Consider the following 17943-nt stretch of genomic DNA (forward strand, 5'->3'; position numbering starts at 1 on the left):
CATCGGAGGAGGTCATTTGCGTCCTCGGATCTGGACGGGCGAGGAGGCCGAATGTAAATTTTGATGAGGTCGTCGAATGTGAATTTGAGCGAGGAGACCGAATGTGAATTCGAGCGAGGTCGCCGAATGTGAATTCAGGCGAGGTCGCTGAATGTAAATTCGGGCGAGGAGACCGAATGTGAATTCGAGCGAGGAGACCGAATGTGAATTCGAGCGAGGTCGCCGAATGTAAATTCAGACGAGGTTGCCGAATATAAATTCGGACGAGGTCGCCGAATGTGAATTCGGGCAAGGTCGCCGAATGTGAATTCGGGAGAGGTCGCTGAATGTGAATTCGGACGAGGTCGGCGAATGTGAATTCGGACGAGGTCGACGAATGTGAATTCAGGCGAGGTCGCCAGATGTGAATTCGGGCAAGGAGACTGAATGTGAATTCGGACGAGGTCGCCGAATGTGAATTTGGACGAGGTCGCCGAATGTGAATTCAGGCGAGGAGGCCGAATGTGAATTCGGGCGAGGAGGCTGAATGTGAATTCGGACGAGGAGACCGAATGTGAATTCGAGCCAGGTCGTCGAATGTGAATTCGGGCGAGGTCGCCGAATGTGAATTCGGACGAGGTCGGCGAATGTGAATTCGGGCGAGGTCGCCGAATGTGAATTCGGGCGAGGTCGCCAGATGTGAATTCGGGCAAGGAGACTGAATGTGAATTCGGACGAGGTCGCCGAATGTGAATTTGGACGAGGTCGCCGAATGTGAATTCGGGCGAGGAGGCTGAATGTGAATTCGGACGAGGAGACCGAATGTGAATTCGGGCGAGGTCGTCGAATGTAAATTCGGGCAAGGAGACCGAATGTGAATTCGGACGAGGTCGACGAATGTGAATTCGGGCGAGGGTACCGAACGTGAATTCGGGCGAGGTCACCGAATGTGAATTAGGACGAGGCTTGCCGAATGTTGATTCGGACGAGGTCGAAGATTGATTCGGACGAGGCCGAAGTTGATTCGGACGAGGCTAATGTTTATTCGGACGACATCGAAGTTGATTCGGACGAGGCCGATGTTGTTTCGGACGAGGCCGAAAGTTGATTCGGACGAGGCCAAAGTTTGATTCGGACGAGGCAGATGTTTTTATTTGGCGATGGCCCTTGGCCGTAGGGATGTTATTTCGAGCTACCGTTGAAATATTATCCTGTTACGATTCGAACGAGGTCGAATTATTCTTTTTGGCAATGGCCCTTGGCCTTAGGGGTATTATTTCGAGCTGATATTGAAATGTTAACCCGTTGTGATTCGAACGAGGTCGAATTCTTCTTTTTGGCGATGGCTCTTGGCCGTATGGGTGTTATTTCGAGCTAAGGCTGAAATGTTAACCCATTGTTTCACTGTCAGATTTTGGAGGATCGCAGGTCGTCGTACTGTTTGTGCATACGTCGGGGTGAATCCTGGCATACTCAGCCCTTGTTTTTACTGGAGAATATTGGGTGTTCCCTGGAGGAGTCCCAATTTTGCTTAATTTTGCTTGCGCTGGGGAATACTATGCGTTCCTTGGGTGAGTCTCAGTTTGCTTAATTTTGCTTGCATTTGAGAGGTCGACGTATTTCCTGGGTGATTGCTCCTGCTTCTATTCCACTTAGAGAAATAGTCAGTTAAAACAAATGAAAACTTTCGTTACCTTAATTTTATCGGTCGACGAGTGGAGAGGAGTGACCACGTTCCCTTCTCCGGTTATGCTTTTAGTCGCCGTTACCGGTTTGGCAAGAAAAGGTTGTTTCGCCGAATAAAGAGGAATATATGCGAAAAACACCCTAAATCTTAGAGGGAGAAGGAAAGCCCTCGTCAAGTACAATCCTGAAATTCATCTTCACGAAGACGTCTGATTCGACAAACTTTCCTGCACCATCGTCTCCGTCGATTTCCTCGTCGGGAACGTAGAGGCTCAATTTAATAGATAATAACAAGAAAGCTTTGGTCCTTCGCTTTTGATTTACCTTGATGCTTCTTCCCAGAGAAAATAGTACCTGGAAGTCATAAGCCAACATCCAAGCAAGATAGACAGCAAGTGAATACATTCTTAAAAGCTAGCAATCAAGGATCTGGCACTTTGAGGTTCTTTCTATTCTGTAAAGATAGTATGCTGCTGCTAATTTTTTTTTTTGTGATTTATTACTTTATACATATTACCAAAGCACTGAGGTAGTTGAGTGTCTTTTTCATTTCAATTTCTGAAAAAGCACTGGCATTCTCATCTTACTAGCTATACCAAAAATGTAAAAGCTGCCATTTCATCACCATCTTCTTTAATTCTTTTTCTTTTTCTAATCAGCACTTTGTTTTCCTTTTTTTTTTTTTTGTAGGTAATCACAGAGTTCAACCAAAAGTAAAGATGGGAGCAGTCAGTAAAATTACTTTACCTTCCCAAAATAACATTTACGTCAATAAATATTTGTAGTAAGGTGATAATAGAAATAAGGCAAACCGGTGAGGTGATTATTCGATTTGACTGATGTTGATGAGATATTTATTAAGAAAAGTGGAACTAGAATCAAATTTAGATCTAGAGGAAACTAAAATTTTAACTAAAAAATCTCCACAGACGGCGCCAAATTATTTGAGCAAAAAAAGTATGAGACTTTTTTGGTTAAACTAATTAAGTAAGAGGATAGAGGGTAAATCCTAGTTAAGGATAATTATTTATAGATGCAAGATGAATAATATGAGTAGAAAAACATAGCTGGGTATAAATGTTGGCAGTGTTTATGGCTAGATTTAATAATATAAAGAGAGATGCATTAAGTAACATTAAATGACAATAAAATGTAAATAAAAGAAAAGTTTCACCCAATCTTGAGTGAAGCGGATCCTCTTTCATTTGATAAAAGATGAATGATAGACAAATACAAGAACCTTAGAACCCTTTTTGGATCTGATGAAGGTATGAGATCATAGATCCTCTAATCTCTTTAGAGAGGTGTGTTTACATATTTTCTAGAGAGAGGGAGAGGAAGAGAGCCCCTTTTTTGGAAGTCCTCTCTTCCTATTTATAAGGGGTATCCATAGAAAATCCTAAAAAGTACAATTAGAGGGAACTAGCAAACTAGTTGTTTCACCACTGCCCGACCTCGACCTTATTGCTGACTGTCCGACCTCGTCCTACCCAACCTCGACTTTATTGATGACTTTCCGACCTCGGCCTTATTGATGACTGTCCGACCACGATCTATTATCTTCGCATGCCGAATTTCTCTGATCTGATTTTGACCTATACAAGGAGTGGGTAAAATATGTATTGAGCCTTTAAAAATAGGACTATCTTGTTCCTTTCCTAAGTTGATTTAGTAGTAGAAATATTATATTTTCTTGTCTTGGTAGGTTTCTATCTACTTTCCATATTATTTTCCTTCTAGATTGCTTTGTTTCTATTTTTTTCTTTCCTTATTTATATATATATATATATATATATATATATATATATATTAAAGCAAGAAAGTTACCATATATAATTGACATTATGGTTAAGCCAAATGGCAAGCTAATAAATGTCAATAGTATATGGTAACTTTATTCTATATTTGACTATTTTAGTTAAAATACAAATATACTTTATTCTATATTTGACTATTTAAGTTAAATACAAATATATATATACGGAATTTGAATTAAAAGATAATTTTGAATTTATAGATAAAGTTCTAAAATTTGAATTTAAATTAAAAATAATTTTTTTTATCTATTATCATATTTAGTTCGGTTAATGATCATATGCAATTATGTTAGGAACTTTTGTTAGTTTTTCTAATTATTTAAATACTATTTCGCCTCTAGCAAAAAAAAAACTACTCCATATAACTATAAAACTCTTTCACATTTAAAATTCTATAAGTATAGTTCTTTGAAATACTGTAGCTAAATTTAAATAAAATGAAATTCTTTAAAATAAATGTAATATATATGGTACACGTCTATGTTTATCTAAAAGTTTACAAACCCAAAATCCCAAAATTACAAAATAACAAAAAAGAGTTTACAAACCCAAATAAAAGTTTACTTACATATATAATAAAGTAAACATACGTGATGGAGAAAGAAACATCACAAAATCAGTCAATATTAAAAATAAAAAAAAAGTTATTTCTTTTTTCTTCTTGAAGAATATTTGTTTGAAGAGTCAATTTGCATAAATGGACATCAAACAAATAACAAAACTTTGGCTATACAATTGCTATCATTAATTTTAATTTAGCACATTCAAGGAATTGAAGGGTATAAGCTGAAACCCCTTCATTTAGCTGTAGTCAAGCGAATATTGTAAGGGTATAATATTTTTTCCGTTGAAGAATATTAGTTTTGAGTCATTAAATTATGTGAAAGTTTTTTTCTTCAAACTCAACAAGAGAGAAATTGGTTTCTAATTGATAGTTTCTATAGCGACTTTTAAGTGTAACAAAGAGTATATATATAGAAAAAATTGGTATGACGTGAAATATTTGTTTTAAAATGTAAACAAATTATTTCGAAAAAATTCTTTACTTTTTTTTAATTCAAAGATAATAAAAGATAAGATATTTTTGAACATTAGTATAGAATTTTAAAATTCTTATAATAGAAGTAATATCATGGATAAACTCAAAAACTGAAATCTTATGGAATATTTATATAATATCCGGCCATATTTATTGTTTACTTTCTATAGCTAATATAAATAGATGATATACCGACAATACACGATTATACATATATTATATATGGATTACACATCATTCAATTTTTTAATTTAAGTGGTCGGGTGAACACCTATTTAGGCTGATTAGATAAAGCCAAAAGAAAAATATGAAATAACTTCAACCAAAGACTAAAAATATAATTAAAGTTCATATGTAGACAATTTTTATTAAAAATCATCATTTTATAGTGAAATAAATTAATTTTTTGTAACAAAAGAAATAATGACATAAAAATAAGATAAAAGAAAATAAATATTGAAAAAAATATTAAAAAGATCTAAAAACCAAAAATAAAATATGACAACAAATTTCTTCTTATGATTCATCTTTGTTGAGTATAAAAAATTTGAAAGTTAATCTCATCGATTTCAAATATTTCTTTTTCAACTCAAATACATAGATTATAAGATAAGGATATTTTAGAATTTTTTTTTTAATTTACAATATGTGTCATTTTAAAAAATCATTATTACTAACAAACTGATATGATATTCGAATTTGAATTTGAATAGTTTGCATTGAGGTTAAGCCAAGTATGGTGTCAAAAAATAAACTACCTGACAATTTTAAGGCAATATATGCAATGTTTTATAATAATAATCACTTAATATTTAATGATTCAAAGAACAAAATTTTTGTATATATAGGGTATTAAAAATTCAAATCTGGGGCTAGAGATATCGATAAACTTAAAGTGGAGTCATACTGAAATAAATCCGGCCAAAGATTCATTTAAATTTTTAGATAGCCGATTAAAGTGAATTTTAAATTAAGGATAAATTTTTTAGATAGCCGATTAAAGTGAATTTATAATTAAGGATAATATCTTCACTTGCATCATTATAAAGATAATCATTATTATAATATATATAAAATTTTAGAAATTGAAATTTCAAAATAGAAATATTTTTTGAAAGATAAAATCATACCAAATAAGAGTTCAAGTCGTAGTATAAGAGTCACGTCATAATCAAAGAATCGTTTATATCGTGTCAACCTTTGTGCTTTACCATAAATATGAGTTATTATTTCACTTTGTGGCTATTTTTAGGTTCCAATGACACCTATGGGAATAATGCAAAAATAAAATTATCATCACGAGAATTGAGAAAATATTAGTCTTTTTTCATGTAGTATTTCTTAATTAATATATGACGATTATCTATAATTATTTAGAAGGTTTAAATATTAAGGTTATTTACATATAATTCAAATAACTCATATATTTAACATAGTTAATATCAAATATCAAAATGGAGTAAAAACAATTCACTAGCTAAAGAATTTTTTATATTTTTAGATAGCCAACTAAAATGAGTTCTGAATTAAGAATAATATTTTCAATTACATTATTATAAAAATAATTATTATTGAAAAATAATGTTTTAAAAACTTAAATTTTAAGAAAGAAATATTTTTTAAGAGATATCAACATACCAAATAAGAGTTCAAGTAGTAGTAAAAGAGTTAAGTCTTATCCAAATAGTCATTCATTGTCTCAACATTTGATTGTTTTGCCATAAATATGAGTTATTATTTTGCTTTCTGACTATTTTTAGGATCCAATGACACCGGCAAGAATGATACCAAAAAAGAAAAATAGAAGAAATGGTTAATTTTTTTCATGTAGTTAATATCCAATTATTATCTATATTTATTGAGAAAGTGTAAATTTTAAGATTAGTTACATACAATCCAAATAACTTAAATATTTGACATGATTAGTGTTCGCGCATCAGCGCGGGTACTAATACTAGTAGGAATATACTAGTTACAAATACTTGACGGACTCGTTCTTAAGGTGAGATTTTACACAATCTGGCTAGGAATAAATTTGTGAGTCATTGATAGTAGTAATTATTTTCTTTCTTTATAATTTTGGTTTTTTCTTGTTGGTTTTTGAGGGTGAATAACGGCACGGCGCTGCACTTTTAAATAAAGGTGGAGGCAACGGTCCTATGTACAACTCGGAGCAAAGGCTAGCTAGCTAGCTCAATGGGAGATACTCACAGATCCATCACCGTTCGGCTGAAAAGAGAAGACTGTAAGCGCACAAAGCACGACTCTGCTTTCTCCGATTGGAAGGTTCCATCAAAACTTCTCCCCTTTTTGTTCCCATAATTGCACGTTTCGCTAGCTTTCAGACTTAAAGGTCAGCTTTTGTTGCTTAGATTCAGATCTAGAGCTGTCTCTAGTTGTTTGGATTGGAGTAGCCGTGCAGTTTTTGCTGATTAGGTAAATCATGATTTAGAAAAGGAAAGAAAAATCTAATATACTAGAGCTGTAGTAAAGGCCAAACAACTTTTGACTAGTAAGAAGAGAAATTTCCATTCTTAGCTTCAACTTCATCACAGAATTTGATGTTGAGAATGACAACCAATCGGCCACATAAGTCATCTTCTTCAAGCATATTTGCAAGGAATAGCCCATCACAGAAGATAAACAAATAAATTTGGGGTTTCTCCAAATATCTATCTTGTCGGAGAATATGTGATAAAGCTCCAGAATTGTAGGGAGTTATATTAGCAACTTAACTCTAGTTCTTCTGATTGGCTCATTCTTATTCATTGTTAGTGTTTATGGCCAGATTCTAATTGGGCCTAATGATTGGACGGATTATTTACTGGGGAAAGAAGGAGGAGCAGAGAAATATAGGACTCAGAACCTGCCAAACTGCACCTCCTGCTCTGGAGTTTATGAGCTGGGAGTAGCTGTGACACGACACCAAGCTGGGCGAGAGGCGAGCAGACTTGACCCTGATTATATTGTTCCTGTATATGTTGGAAAATCTGACAATGTTAGGACTAGGCTACAGCGGTATGGCCGTGAAGGTGCTCATTTAGAGAATGGCTGCTCCAATAGTGCACTGCACGACCAAGTAAATGTATCTGCTTCAAAGAGAGCAGGATTGTTTACAGAAGCATTCTCAAGAGGCTTCTCTATCGTTTATAGGTGGGCACCTGTAAGTACATATTTCTCCTATCTACAACTTTAAGCCACTTGCAAATGTTGTTAATTTGTAATTTCCTCCTCAAGATATAGAAATGCATCAGGGTGTTGCTCCGCTCATTCATTCAAATAACAAGTGAAGATAGTTTCTTTTCTTTGTTTTGAGGAATTAATGTGAAGGTAGATATTTTAATGCTGCGCTTACCTTTCCTTGGGAAAATTTCAACTAGAAGTTGCATGTTGTCAGTCTATTTGGCATTCAGATTAAAGCTCTCCAAGTTTTTCTCTGTAATCTTTTGGGAATTTACTATTATGAGGTTATCTTACTAAGCTCTAGACCACAACACTAATAGACCAAGTTGAGTTTTTGCTTTCAGCATTTCACTTTTGTTCATTCTTTGAAGAATCATTGTGAGCTGTCTGCCAGCCATTTGTTTGCTTAGTTAAGCATGTTAAAGATTGAAAGTAATTACATGCTCTATTGACTTATACCAAAAAATACCTTAGTTACTAATGGATTTTGGTAATGTTTCCTAATATTTAACAGATGAATGACAACAAAGACGCTGAGAAAACTGAATCCCAGCTGCTCGACAGATTTGACTATGCTTGGAATAAAGGCAGTAATGGCTTACGTCGCCACAATGATGTTCTCCACAAACTTGATGGCATTTCAAGAGCAACTCGTCTTCCTGCTTTTGTCAGGAAGCTTCAATTGTCCCTTGAGAAACAAAAAGGTGTCAGAATCAAACCTTGCAAGCCCCTTTTGTTGGAGAACGGATCTGATTTTCATGATAGTTTCAAAAGCACTTATTTCCTTCCCCAAATCTTCAAATTTGGTCGATCAAAGCCAAGAATAGTTTCACTAAGTTCCGGTGTAAATGGTGATCCAAATACTACTTGTGGTGTAGCTTTGGGTCATGGATCTGTTTGTATGAGGCCTCCAATAACGGGAAATAAACGATGTGCTGAGCACAAGGGAATGAAGGTAAATGGTGTAAATTCCAAGTTGATTGCAGAAGGAAATTCATCTGTGATAAATGAGAGCACAAGACCTTGCGCAAGTAGAGGCGAGGAAAATGCTCCAATTTGTGGGTTTATCTTGGATGGTGGTGCTCCTTGTGCAAGAAAACCATTCCAGAGAAATAAAAGATGCTTGGAGCACAAGGGAAGGAGAAATCGAGGCTGCATTTCTCAGCCAGTGACAGACAAAAATGGCCAGTCTTTACTGGAATACAGGACTTATTCTAGTAATGATTGTCATCAGATGTTATCCCGTAGGGCTGATACACAGCACCCTCAAGATTTCTCCAGCTGTCCTCTTATCAACCAGAACCACAGTGTCATATGTGGAGTTCATTTAACCGATGGTAGTTTCTGCACCAGGCAACCTGTAGCAGGAAGAAAACGGTGTGAAGAACACAAGGGTATGAGGGTTAAAGAACCCATTTCTAAGCAACTAGGTGCAGAAATACCAAGCGTATTTGCAGGTACAGCTGCCAAAAGTAGCAGTGGGAAAAAGCATTATAATGTAGACATTCCATCAGTTAGCCGTTCTCCAACTTGTGGACAACATTGCGTAATGGTTCTTTTTGCAGAAGGAAACCTTCGGAAGGTACTAAAAGATGTTGGCAGCACAAAGTCATGAAGAGCTGAAATAAGCCCTCCACGACATGCATGATGTAGTTTCATCGAAGACTAGGTTTCAAATCTCAGTAGAGGTAAAATATCTTAGAGATATCTTCTCATCTGTTTGAGCCTTGTTGGACAGAATTGCTCTGTAAATGTACTGATGGGAGGATGCAGGTACCCATGGATTAGTCGAGGTATACGCAAGTTGCCCCGTATAGAGTAGTTATTAAAAGAGAAAAGGTTACCATTTGAAGGCCGGAAGGTGTTGGCAGCATGTATACGGTCAAAATCGGGCTTGCCCTTTCTGTGCGACTGATCGAGGCTGGAACATGATAAGTCGAGGATCAACTTCGATTCATATGGTGCAGAGTTAGGTTGTCAAGCTCGAAACCCTGAGACCGGTTAAGATCGAGACCGACCAAAAGCGAGACCGACCAAGATCAAGACCAAATAAGTTGGAGTTCGAGGGAAGCTTACGGGGTCGAATAACGGAAAGACAAAATATCCGCAATCGGGCAAAGATCACGGCGCAAATCCCGGCACATATCAAGAAGAGCCCGATTAATTAGCCAATCGTGAGATTTCTTACTGTATTTAGACTTATATCAACAGCAAGACTACCCTACTATATAAAGGGGTCTAGACTACCCTACTATATAAAGGGGTCTGATCATTTGTAAAACATCATCATATACACATTACATAAAAGCAATATATTCTTATTCTCTTAAGCTCTCAATATTTCTGTTACTTTATTCATACTTTCCGGCGAAATATTCATTTGATTCGAGGGGAACCCAGCTCAAGGATCAAAGCTATACATTTTATTTGGTTTACTTTATTTATATTTGCAGTTAATTTCAGTATCAATTCACATTTTCTCTTAGTTTGTGCTAAGTAAATCATGTATCCTTAAAACAAATTCAATTGTTATGCATTTCTAGGATAAAGACAAATTTCAACCATATGCAGCATATTGGGTGGTACCAGAATCTGTGCGAACAGCAAATCTTTAAATTTGTCATTCAATTTAGATTTTGGACCAACTCCGCCTGAGTTGTCGCTGGTAGTGAGGCGTAGTTGTAATTTGGATTTTGGTCCTAATCTTCTGACAAACAAGTGTGAGTATATTTACAAAGGTTGTTTGCTGTGTGGCTTTGCTGTTCTGAAGATGAGTTGGTCTTATAGTACAGCGTAAGGTTGCTGATTTGTATTCTTCGAGATGAAAACTCAGGCTGGATTGATGTCTTGTATAATCTAACAGAAGTATACAGTGCCACAGCACTTCATTCTGGTTCCTTTTGTGAACTTTTGTCTTGAGACATGAATAATTAAGGTTGAATATTTACTATTTCACTGTTTGATAATCTCATATTAGAAAATGTGTAATGATAAATTTCCATACGCAAAATACTTAGAGTTGGTAAGCTAAAAATAAACTTAACAAGAACCAGAAATTCCAAAGTCCCAATAACTTGTAGCCTCCAATTCCATGTCCAAATTAAAATTAAATTTGATCAAAGCTCAAAGTTTTCCTTTGGTTCTTTTTTATTTATTCTCCTAAAGATGTCAAACCTTTGACTTACTCGGTATTATTCCATTTTGTTATTTTTTTAACGACAAAGTAGTTCCATTTTTTATACCTTATGTCAAAGGATAAATGCTAAATTTTTGGTGCTGATGTTTTACTGATGGCTCTAAATAAAAAAATTAAATTAAATTAAAAAAAAAAAAAAAGGGCAGGAAATAACCGGAACTGGATAGGAAGATATTTACTCTTTAAGACGTGCTAAACCAGACGGCACCGTTCCAAAGCTTCTCTTAGGCCCTTTCAGATAAATCTGTGGGAATTGGCAAACCCCTCTCCAATGGCGTCCTCCTCATTTTCCGGAACGGCTAACTCCATCTTTTCCCCTAACACTCTCCTAAAATTCCGTCTTCCACCTTCTACACTCCATTTTCAACCCCTCTACGCTGCCCCACACGAACCCAGCGCCACCGCTTCCCCACCACAGCACTCTGGCCGTAACACCAGCCGCTACTCTCCACAGTCAAGACCTCGCCGGAACAACAAGCCAGATTACAAAAAAACCACTACTACCATTCAAAAAGAAGCTAAACCCTTAACAGTGAGCCTCATCTCAGCAGATGATGTTAACTTGATGACTCTGTGCAATGAAGGTAAGTTTGAAGAAGTAATCCAGTACGTTACGCAAGGCGTTGGCGCTGACTTTCGTGTTTTTGAGGCATTGTTGAGCTACTGTACTAAGCTTGCGTCTTTGGACGTTGGGGAGAAGGTGCACGAGCTCTTAATACGTTCGCCCTGGAGTAACAATGTTGAATTGAATGGTAGGTTGGTGGAAATGTACGTTAAGAGCGGGAGCATGAGGAACGCCAGAAAAGTGTTTGATAAAATGCGTGAAAAGAAGTTGGAGTTATGGCACTTGATGATTAGTGGGTATGCAGAAAGTGGCGATGGGGAAAGTGGTTTGCATTTGTTTGAGCATATGAGAAAACTTAGGGTGTTGGAGCTCAATGGGGACACTTTTTCTGCGGTTCTTTCCGCTTGTGCAAGTAAGGGGGCTGTCAAACAAGGTTTTGTGTATTTTGAGCTGATGAAGAATGAGTATGGCATTGTTCCCGAAATTGAGCACTATTTAGGGATTATTGATGTTTTGGGCAAATCTGGGCATTTAAACGAAGCTCTAGAGTTTGTTGAAGACATGCCTATTGAGCCTACAAAAGAAGTATGGCAGTCCATCATAAATTTTGCACGAATTCATGGGGATATCGAACTTGAAGATCGAGCTGAGGAGCTACTCATTAGGCTAGATTCTTCCAGAAATATGGCTGATAAGCCCCTTGCACCATTTCAGAAGAGGCATTCTCAGTTTAATATGCTTGAGGGTAAGGATAGAGTTAACGAGTTCAAGAGCACAATTCAACACAGGGCAGATGCATATGAGAAATTGAAAGGCTTGAGCGGGCAAATGAGGGATGCAGGTTATGTACCAGACACAAGGTATGTGCTTCATGATATTGATGAGGCGGCTAAGGAGCAAGCACTGATGTATCATAGTGAGAGATTGGCTATTGCATATGGTTTAATTAGTACTCCGGCAAGAACAACTCTTAGGATCATCAAAAACCTACGGATATGTGGTGACTGTCACAATGCAATTAAGATCATGTCAAAGATTGTTGGGAGAGAGTTGATTGTCAGAGATAACAAGCGGTTTCATCATTTCAGAGACGGTAAATGCTCCTGCAATGACTATTGGTGAAGTCTATTAGTCTAGATTGAAGCTATTACTGCATTTTTACTCTAGAATTTACATGTAAATTTACTTGGTGCAATGCATCTTTGTAATCATGTTTATAGGATGATATCACATTGTACATTAGTTATATGAATATTTTGCAATAGAAAACAATTAAAATTTCCCCAAATTTTCCAGTTCTTGTTATTGGTACATCTAGAAGACTAGAACCATCTTATCAGTTTCTACTATTAACAAGATCTAATAGACCTCCTGGATGAACAATGGAACATGCAACAAGAGTTGAATATTGAACAATGGCATCTATTAATATTTTATGGACTCAGATTTGCTACAGAAAGAATTTGAGGATTATCGAAGTTTGATATTCGCACTTAGCCGGTCCAGCACATAGAGCTATGCTACTGTTGACTAGTTCATGTCATACTGATGTAGAACTAAAGGAACTGCAAATCACTCCATGATGACACTGAGCAATGGAAAGGAGCAGTCCAAGAAAAGAGTTACCAGTTGTATAACATGATGGGATGAGAGCTTTCATTTACAAGAAGTCAAGCTTCATCCACACATTTGCAATGTAATTGTGTCTATATACAGAAAGGATCCTACCTAGTTATAGATGCAATGAGCAGCAGTCTCATCTAATTGCTTGATGAGTCAACTACTTATTCAAAGAACATTTATGCTTGTGTTGTTCTTAAAAGAATGGATGTACAAACTTAGAAGTCCAATTCTGAGCCTGAGAAGATTTTGTTAAGAGTGCAGGGATGATGGTTTACTATTTCTGCGGCTGGTAACAACTTCTACAACAGCTTCATCTCTTGATGGTACTCTCAGGTATGATTTCATCAAATCATAAACAGTAAATCCAATTGCCACGGATGGTACAACCTTAATTTCAGAAAGCACATTGATCAGAGCCAGTAATAGATATTAAAATATAGGAAACGAACAATATTACCCACTTTTGGGTCTAGCAACTCGCATTTTTCCTGGAAAAATAGGCTGAGACCCTTCTTATACCTTCTGTTGAACCTTAACCAATCATAAGTTTCATTTATTTTCACTTCTATACCTTAAAATGTCCAGCATACCCTCCATTATTACATGTAGAAATTCTGTACTTTAAGGAGTAGATATTGCATTACCTTCAAATAATTGAGGCTCAACCCAGAAAATAGTTGCTTCCATCCATGTCTTTGTACAATCATAACAAGAGTATCAAGCGTTCCTTTCATTTCATGGCTGCTGCTAGATGCGGAGAGTCGTTGTACCTGAAATATTGTCTCCTCTTTGTCATTCCAACAGCAAGTTGGTGGCAAAAAAAACTTGTTTGCCTTTGCTGTCTCAGTATATTACCTGCATCTGCCTTCTCACTACATCTAGGGGATAAGTGAAAGTCTGACCTAGTAGTCCTGCAACAGATCCACATGCTAGTTTTACTGCGATAGACTTCCTTCGCTCCTGAGGGACATGGCTTTTCATTTTCTCATAGAAGTAAAATTTTAGCCCCGCATATGGGAAGATTCCATAGAGTGATGGTGCTGCAAACACAACATGGTTATTAGACTGACAAAACTTGACAAAAAAGGCCTAATCAGAAGTATTGTAAGGCAATACCAACACCACGGTACAGCCCTCTTATTCCAGCTTTCTTGTATGTCTTTGAGAAGCAGTCCCGTATCCCTTTGTAAAACTGTTCACCTGTAGCAGGCCCTTGTACATTCAACTTCTGGGATCCAACAACCTAGACGATCATAAGCAAAAAATTGCTCATGGAACAGTAGTACGAATTCAACTCATATCCCTAGGACGAACATAATCCAGCTCGGGAAAAGCTCAATTTGATCAAGTTGTGGATCTCTGGACAATATTGATTTCAGATGAATGGAAACGAAAGAACATCTCGTATTCTCTTACCTGGTAAGCCAATTTAGTTCGAACTAAATCAAGTGGATAGGTAAAAAGTACAGCAGTCCCACCAGCAAACGATCCTGCTACAAGATCTAGAACCGGACCTCTCCCAACTCCAGGAATACTCTGTATAATCCAGCGGCGGTACTCCTCATAGGCCATGAAATGCAAAGCAGCATAAGGCACAATGCGAACAACACTAGCTCCATTTCCCCTGGAGAAGAGTTCCACCAACAAAACATGTGAATTTAAGATGAAATATATAGCTCTCAATTGTGAAAGCAGTAATTGTGGATTCTGCACCTGAAAAATCCGAGAGCTCCTTCTGTCTTAGCAATCTTTGTAAAGGATCCGGACAGCCCCAAACTCCGAAATTCAGCTTGTCTGGTCTATGAAGAAGAAAATTTAAGGGTAAGAATTTGATCTTCCAGGAAATTTTGAGTTCTACCAAGAGCATAAAGAAAGGTCATTTTTTTCCAGTAACACACTTTAGCACTTGTGTCAATAGCAGTCAGTGTAATTAGTTCTCTTAAGTTTGTTTATCATTCTACATTGTCAGTGCATCAACCCAAGATTAGCATCATTATCTTGACAAACCAAATTCAGTAATGCTCCATTAAGCCATTAACCAGAAAGGCCAATATTTTATTTTTTTTGGAAACAAACCACTGGAGAAAAGCTGAGAACTTCCCGCAGGGATAATGAATTTAAGCAGAAAAAGAGAAGAATAAAGAAAGAAGGGAGCACCTGAAATAAGATCTTGATAAGCTCAAGAGGGGCAACAGCAGTCTTAGCAAATCCACCAGCCACACCCCCAGCTATTAATTCTTTTGCAAAGAGGGGCATCCCCTCTAAAACCCCATCCATTAACACAACCCTCTCCTCCTTTTCATTTTCATCCCTCTGCTTTGTCATTCGAAGAAACTGACTGAAATATGGGAGAGAGGCGGACACAAATAATGGGTCTCTCTATCAGCACTCTAATTTACAGATCGAAAACGTTAATTGACTCTTTCTAGCTTTCGTAGTAGCTACGAAAACTAGTGGCGACAGTTTCTGGGTCGTTTGGAAAACTAACCAATGACAGAATCTTTGGGGAATTTTGGACAGGTAATGAGAGTTGCGGTCTGTTTATAATATGTACATTGACGTTTCCAGTTATGTTAATTTTTTGGCCAAACAAACATGGTTGACTAAACTTGAATTCAAGGAGAAACCACCCGTGCATTTTTATATTATGGATGAGAATATACGTTGCGTCGAGGGAAAAAAAAGATGTCGTTCGATTTTAGATTATATATATATATATATATATATATAACACTGATTGGAACTTGGTCCAACTTTAGTTTAGCAGTAAGATTTTTTAATATCTGAAAAAAGAAAAGAATCATCAAAATTATTGGAGCTCAAGGCATGAATAAGTTGGCGATGGCGAATTTTAATGTGACAGCACTAATTTGATGCAAGAGTGTTATTATAAAATTAAAGGTGAAACTATAAAATTAAAGGTGAAACTTGTAGTTTGTAGATAATATTCTCATTGTTTACCTGGGCAAAAAATGGCTTTTGTCCTCATACATCGTCCAATAACAAAGGTTACATTAGCTAAAATGTTGAGCAAATAGTGTCTCTTAAATAGGCGTGAGTTCAAATCTCATTGTTATCATTTCTCCATTCTTTTTTTGGTGATCCTTAATGTAATACAGTAACATTTTTTTTTAAAAGAAAGATACTTTAGGCCTCATTTGTTTGCACTTAATGGAGGTCTGAATCTTAATCATTCAGATCTCAAACGTTAAGTGTGTTTGTTTTTAAAGTCTGAATCTTAATTATTCAGATCTTAATCATTAAGTGTGTTTGTTTTTTTTACTTCACAACCATTTAATGGGTCTGAATAGGTCTGTATGATTAAGATCTATAACAAAGACTTAATTTCATTAAGATGCTACCACATATTTATTATTAACTACCGCCACTACCTACCATTATCAACTACCGCCACGCTACCACCACCACCACTACTACCACTACCATCATACTCAACCACCACCACCATCATCCTCAATCATAGTCGTCACCATTATCGACCATCACCATCCACCATCCCCACCACTCCGACCACCATCATTCTCACCCACAGTCAATACTTATCCACCTCAACTACCACAACCAACCACTCCATCACCATTAACAACCACAACGGACATCGCCCATCATTATAACCTACCACTACCCTCCTCAATCATAACCCACCGCCCGCCATGATTAACTAACACCACCCACCACCATCATCCTCAATCGCAATTGCCACCACTACCAATCACTACTAGCTACTAGCATGAACAACCATCATCAACCAAACTACCACCAACCACCGCCTCTAGTCGACATTTACCCGTTAGCCATCACCACCAATAACTATCATATTTTTAAAAACTATATATTTTATTGATAGAATATTAGATTAGTTAGTATTTCATTTGAATTTTATGTTTATTTTTTTTCAAATAAAGATAAATTTTATGCATTCAGATGTTAAAAATCAAACAGTCTTAATTTTTAGTATTCAGATCTTAATACACATCTTAATATATTCAGATGTGTATTCAGATTCGGATGTCTTAATCTTAATACACATCTTGATATTCAGATGTGTATTCAGATTCAGACGTCTTAATCTTAAAGAAAACAAATGAGACCTTAAAGAAAAAAAGGATTAGAGTTGGGCCCACTAATAGTCATATAGCATTCTGGTGTAAAAATAGCATGATATAGCCAGTTTTCGGACTGATCATTCAAAAATAGCCAGCGTTTACCAAGTCAATAAAAAATAGCCACTATTTTGCTGCAACAGAGACCTGTCCAGCATAATATACTGGAGTTCGGTGCACCTGTGTATAAACTCCAGCATATTATGCTGGACCGGTATACTTTGCTGGCTCCAGTATATTATGCTGGAGTTCTAGTGTACTTATGCTCGAACTCCATCATATTATGCTGGAGTTCCAACATACTTATCTTGGAACTCCAGTATAATATGCTGGAGTTCAAGTATACTTATGCTGGAACTCCAGCATAATATACTGGCGTATTTTTTGGGTTTTGAACAGTGTTTTCGCTCAGATTTATCAAACATGAAAAGTGGCTAAATTTCGATTACTTTTGAAACTGGGCTATTTTTGATCGACCAGTTGTAAATCTGGCTATTTTTGAATTTCTCCCCATTCTAGTTTTTTTTGGTTTTAATGAATTTTGATTTAAGTTTGTGTTTCTGGAATTTGACTATATTATTTGAGAAACTTTCAGAAACCACTATGTTTTAATGGTTATTAGCTAGTTGTAGCTACCATTTACTATATTACTTCCTATAGTTATGTTTTCAGGTTTTTCTAGGGTGCATTCGATGTATTTAAGCTACTGTATTCATGAATACAGTAGCATT

The 17943-nt window shown here is 36.4% G+C and overlaps 3 protein-coding genes across 4 annotated transcripts; 2 read left to right on the forward strand and 1 right to left on the reverse strand.

The window, feature by feature from the left end:
• Nucleotides 1-6531: 6531 nt before the first annotated feature.
• On the forward strand, nucleotides 6532-10042 carry LOC107782675 (protein EFFECTOR OF TRANSCRIPTION 2). 2 transcript variants are annotated; one of them, XR_001647287.2, is made up of 4 exons: nucleotides 6532-6807; nucleotides 7310-7684; nucleotides 8219-9392; nucleotides 9478-10042. XR_001647287.2 is itself a non-coding variant. In XM_016603594.2 (3 exons), exons 1-3 carry the CDS (start codon nucleotides 6718-6720, stop codon nucleotides 9317-9319), a joined length of 1566 nt encoding a protein of 521 aa, XP_016459080.1. In that variant the 5' UTR covers nucleotides 6532-6717; the 3' UTR covers nucleotides 9320-10042. The 2 variants fall into 2 exon arrangements, 1 of the variants encoding a protein (XP_016459080.1); XM_016603594.2 differs by having other exon boundaries at nucleotides 8219-10042.
• Nucleotides 10043-11104: 1062 nt separating this feature from the next.
• Nucleotides 11105-12753, forward strand: LOC107782664 (pentatricopeptide repeat-containing protein At2g15690, mitochondrial-like). Its single transcript, XM_016603569.2, has one exon. The coding sequence runs from the start codon at nucleotides 11172-11174 to the stop codon at nucleotides 12585-12587; it is 1416 nt and encodes a 471-aa protein (XP_016459055.1). The 5' UTR covers nucleotides 11105-11171; the 3' UTR covers nucleotides 12588-12753.
• Nucleotides 12754-13069: 316 nt separating this feature from the next.
• LOC107782670 (mitochondrial carrier protein CoAc2-like) lies at nucleotides 13070-15682 on the reverse strand. The gene is made up of 7 exons (XM_016603583.2): nucleotides 15246-15682; nucleotides 14802-14887; nucleotides 14505-14712; nucleotides 14205-14331; nucleotides 13944-14128; nucleotides 13733-13858; nucleotides 13070-13475 (listed from the first exon to the last, which is right to left on the reverse strand). Exons 1-7 carry the CDS (start codon nucleotides 15411-15413, stop codon nucleotides 13338-13340), a joined length of 1038 nt encoding a protein of 345 aa, XP_016459069.1. The 5' UTR covers nucleotides 15414-15682; the 3' UTR covers nucleotides 13070-13337.
• Nucleotides 15683-17943: the final 2261 nt, after the last annotated feature.

Source organism: Nicotiana tabacum, chromosome 10 (assembly GCF_000715075.1).
Source record: "Nicotiana tabacum cultivar K326 chromosome 10, ASM71507v2, whole genome shotgun sequence".
Classification (NCBI taxonomy): Eukaryota; Viridiplantae; Streptophyta; class Magnoliopsida; order Solanales; family Solanaceae; genus Nicotiana; species Nicotiana tabacum.

Coding starts and splice junctions, on each gene's coding strand:
- LOC107782675 (XM_016603594.2), top strand. CDS start 6,718: ATGGGAGATACTCACAGATCCATCACCGTTCGGCTGAAAAGAGAAGAC. Junction 6,808..7,309: donor CTGCTTTCTCCGATTGGAAG/GTTCCATCAAAA, acceptor GTTTATGGCCAG/ATTCTAATTGGGCCTAATGA. Junction 7,685..8,218: donor TCGTTTATAGGTGGGCACCT/GTAAGTACATAT, acceptor AATATTTAACAG/ATGAATGACAACAAAGACGC.
- LOC107782664 (XM_016603569.2), top strand. CDS start 11,172: ATGGCGTCCTCCTCATTTTCCGGAACGGCTAACTCCATCTTTTCCCCT.
- LOC107782670 (XM_016603583.2), bottom strand. CDS start 15,413: ATGACAAAGCAGAGGGATGAAAATGAAAAGGAGGAGAGGGTTGTGTTA. Junction 14,129..14,204: donor AGGGCTGTACCGTGGTGTTG/GTATTGCCTTAC, acceptor TTGTGTTTGCAG/CACCATCACTCTATGGAATC. Junction 13,859..13,943: donor TAGTGAGAAGGCAGATGCAG/GTAATATACTGA, acceptor ACAATATTTCAG/GTACAACGACTCTCCGCATC.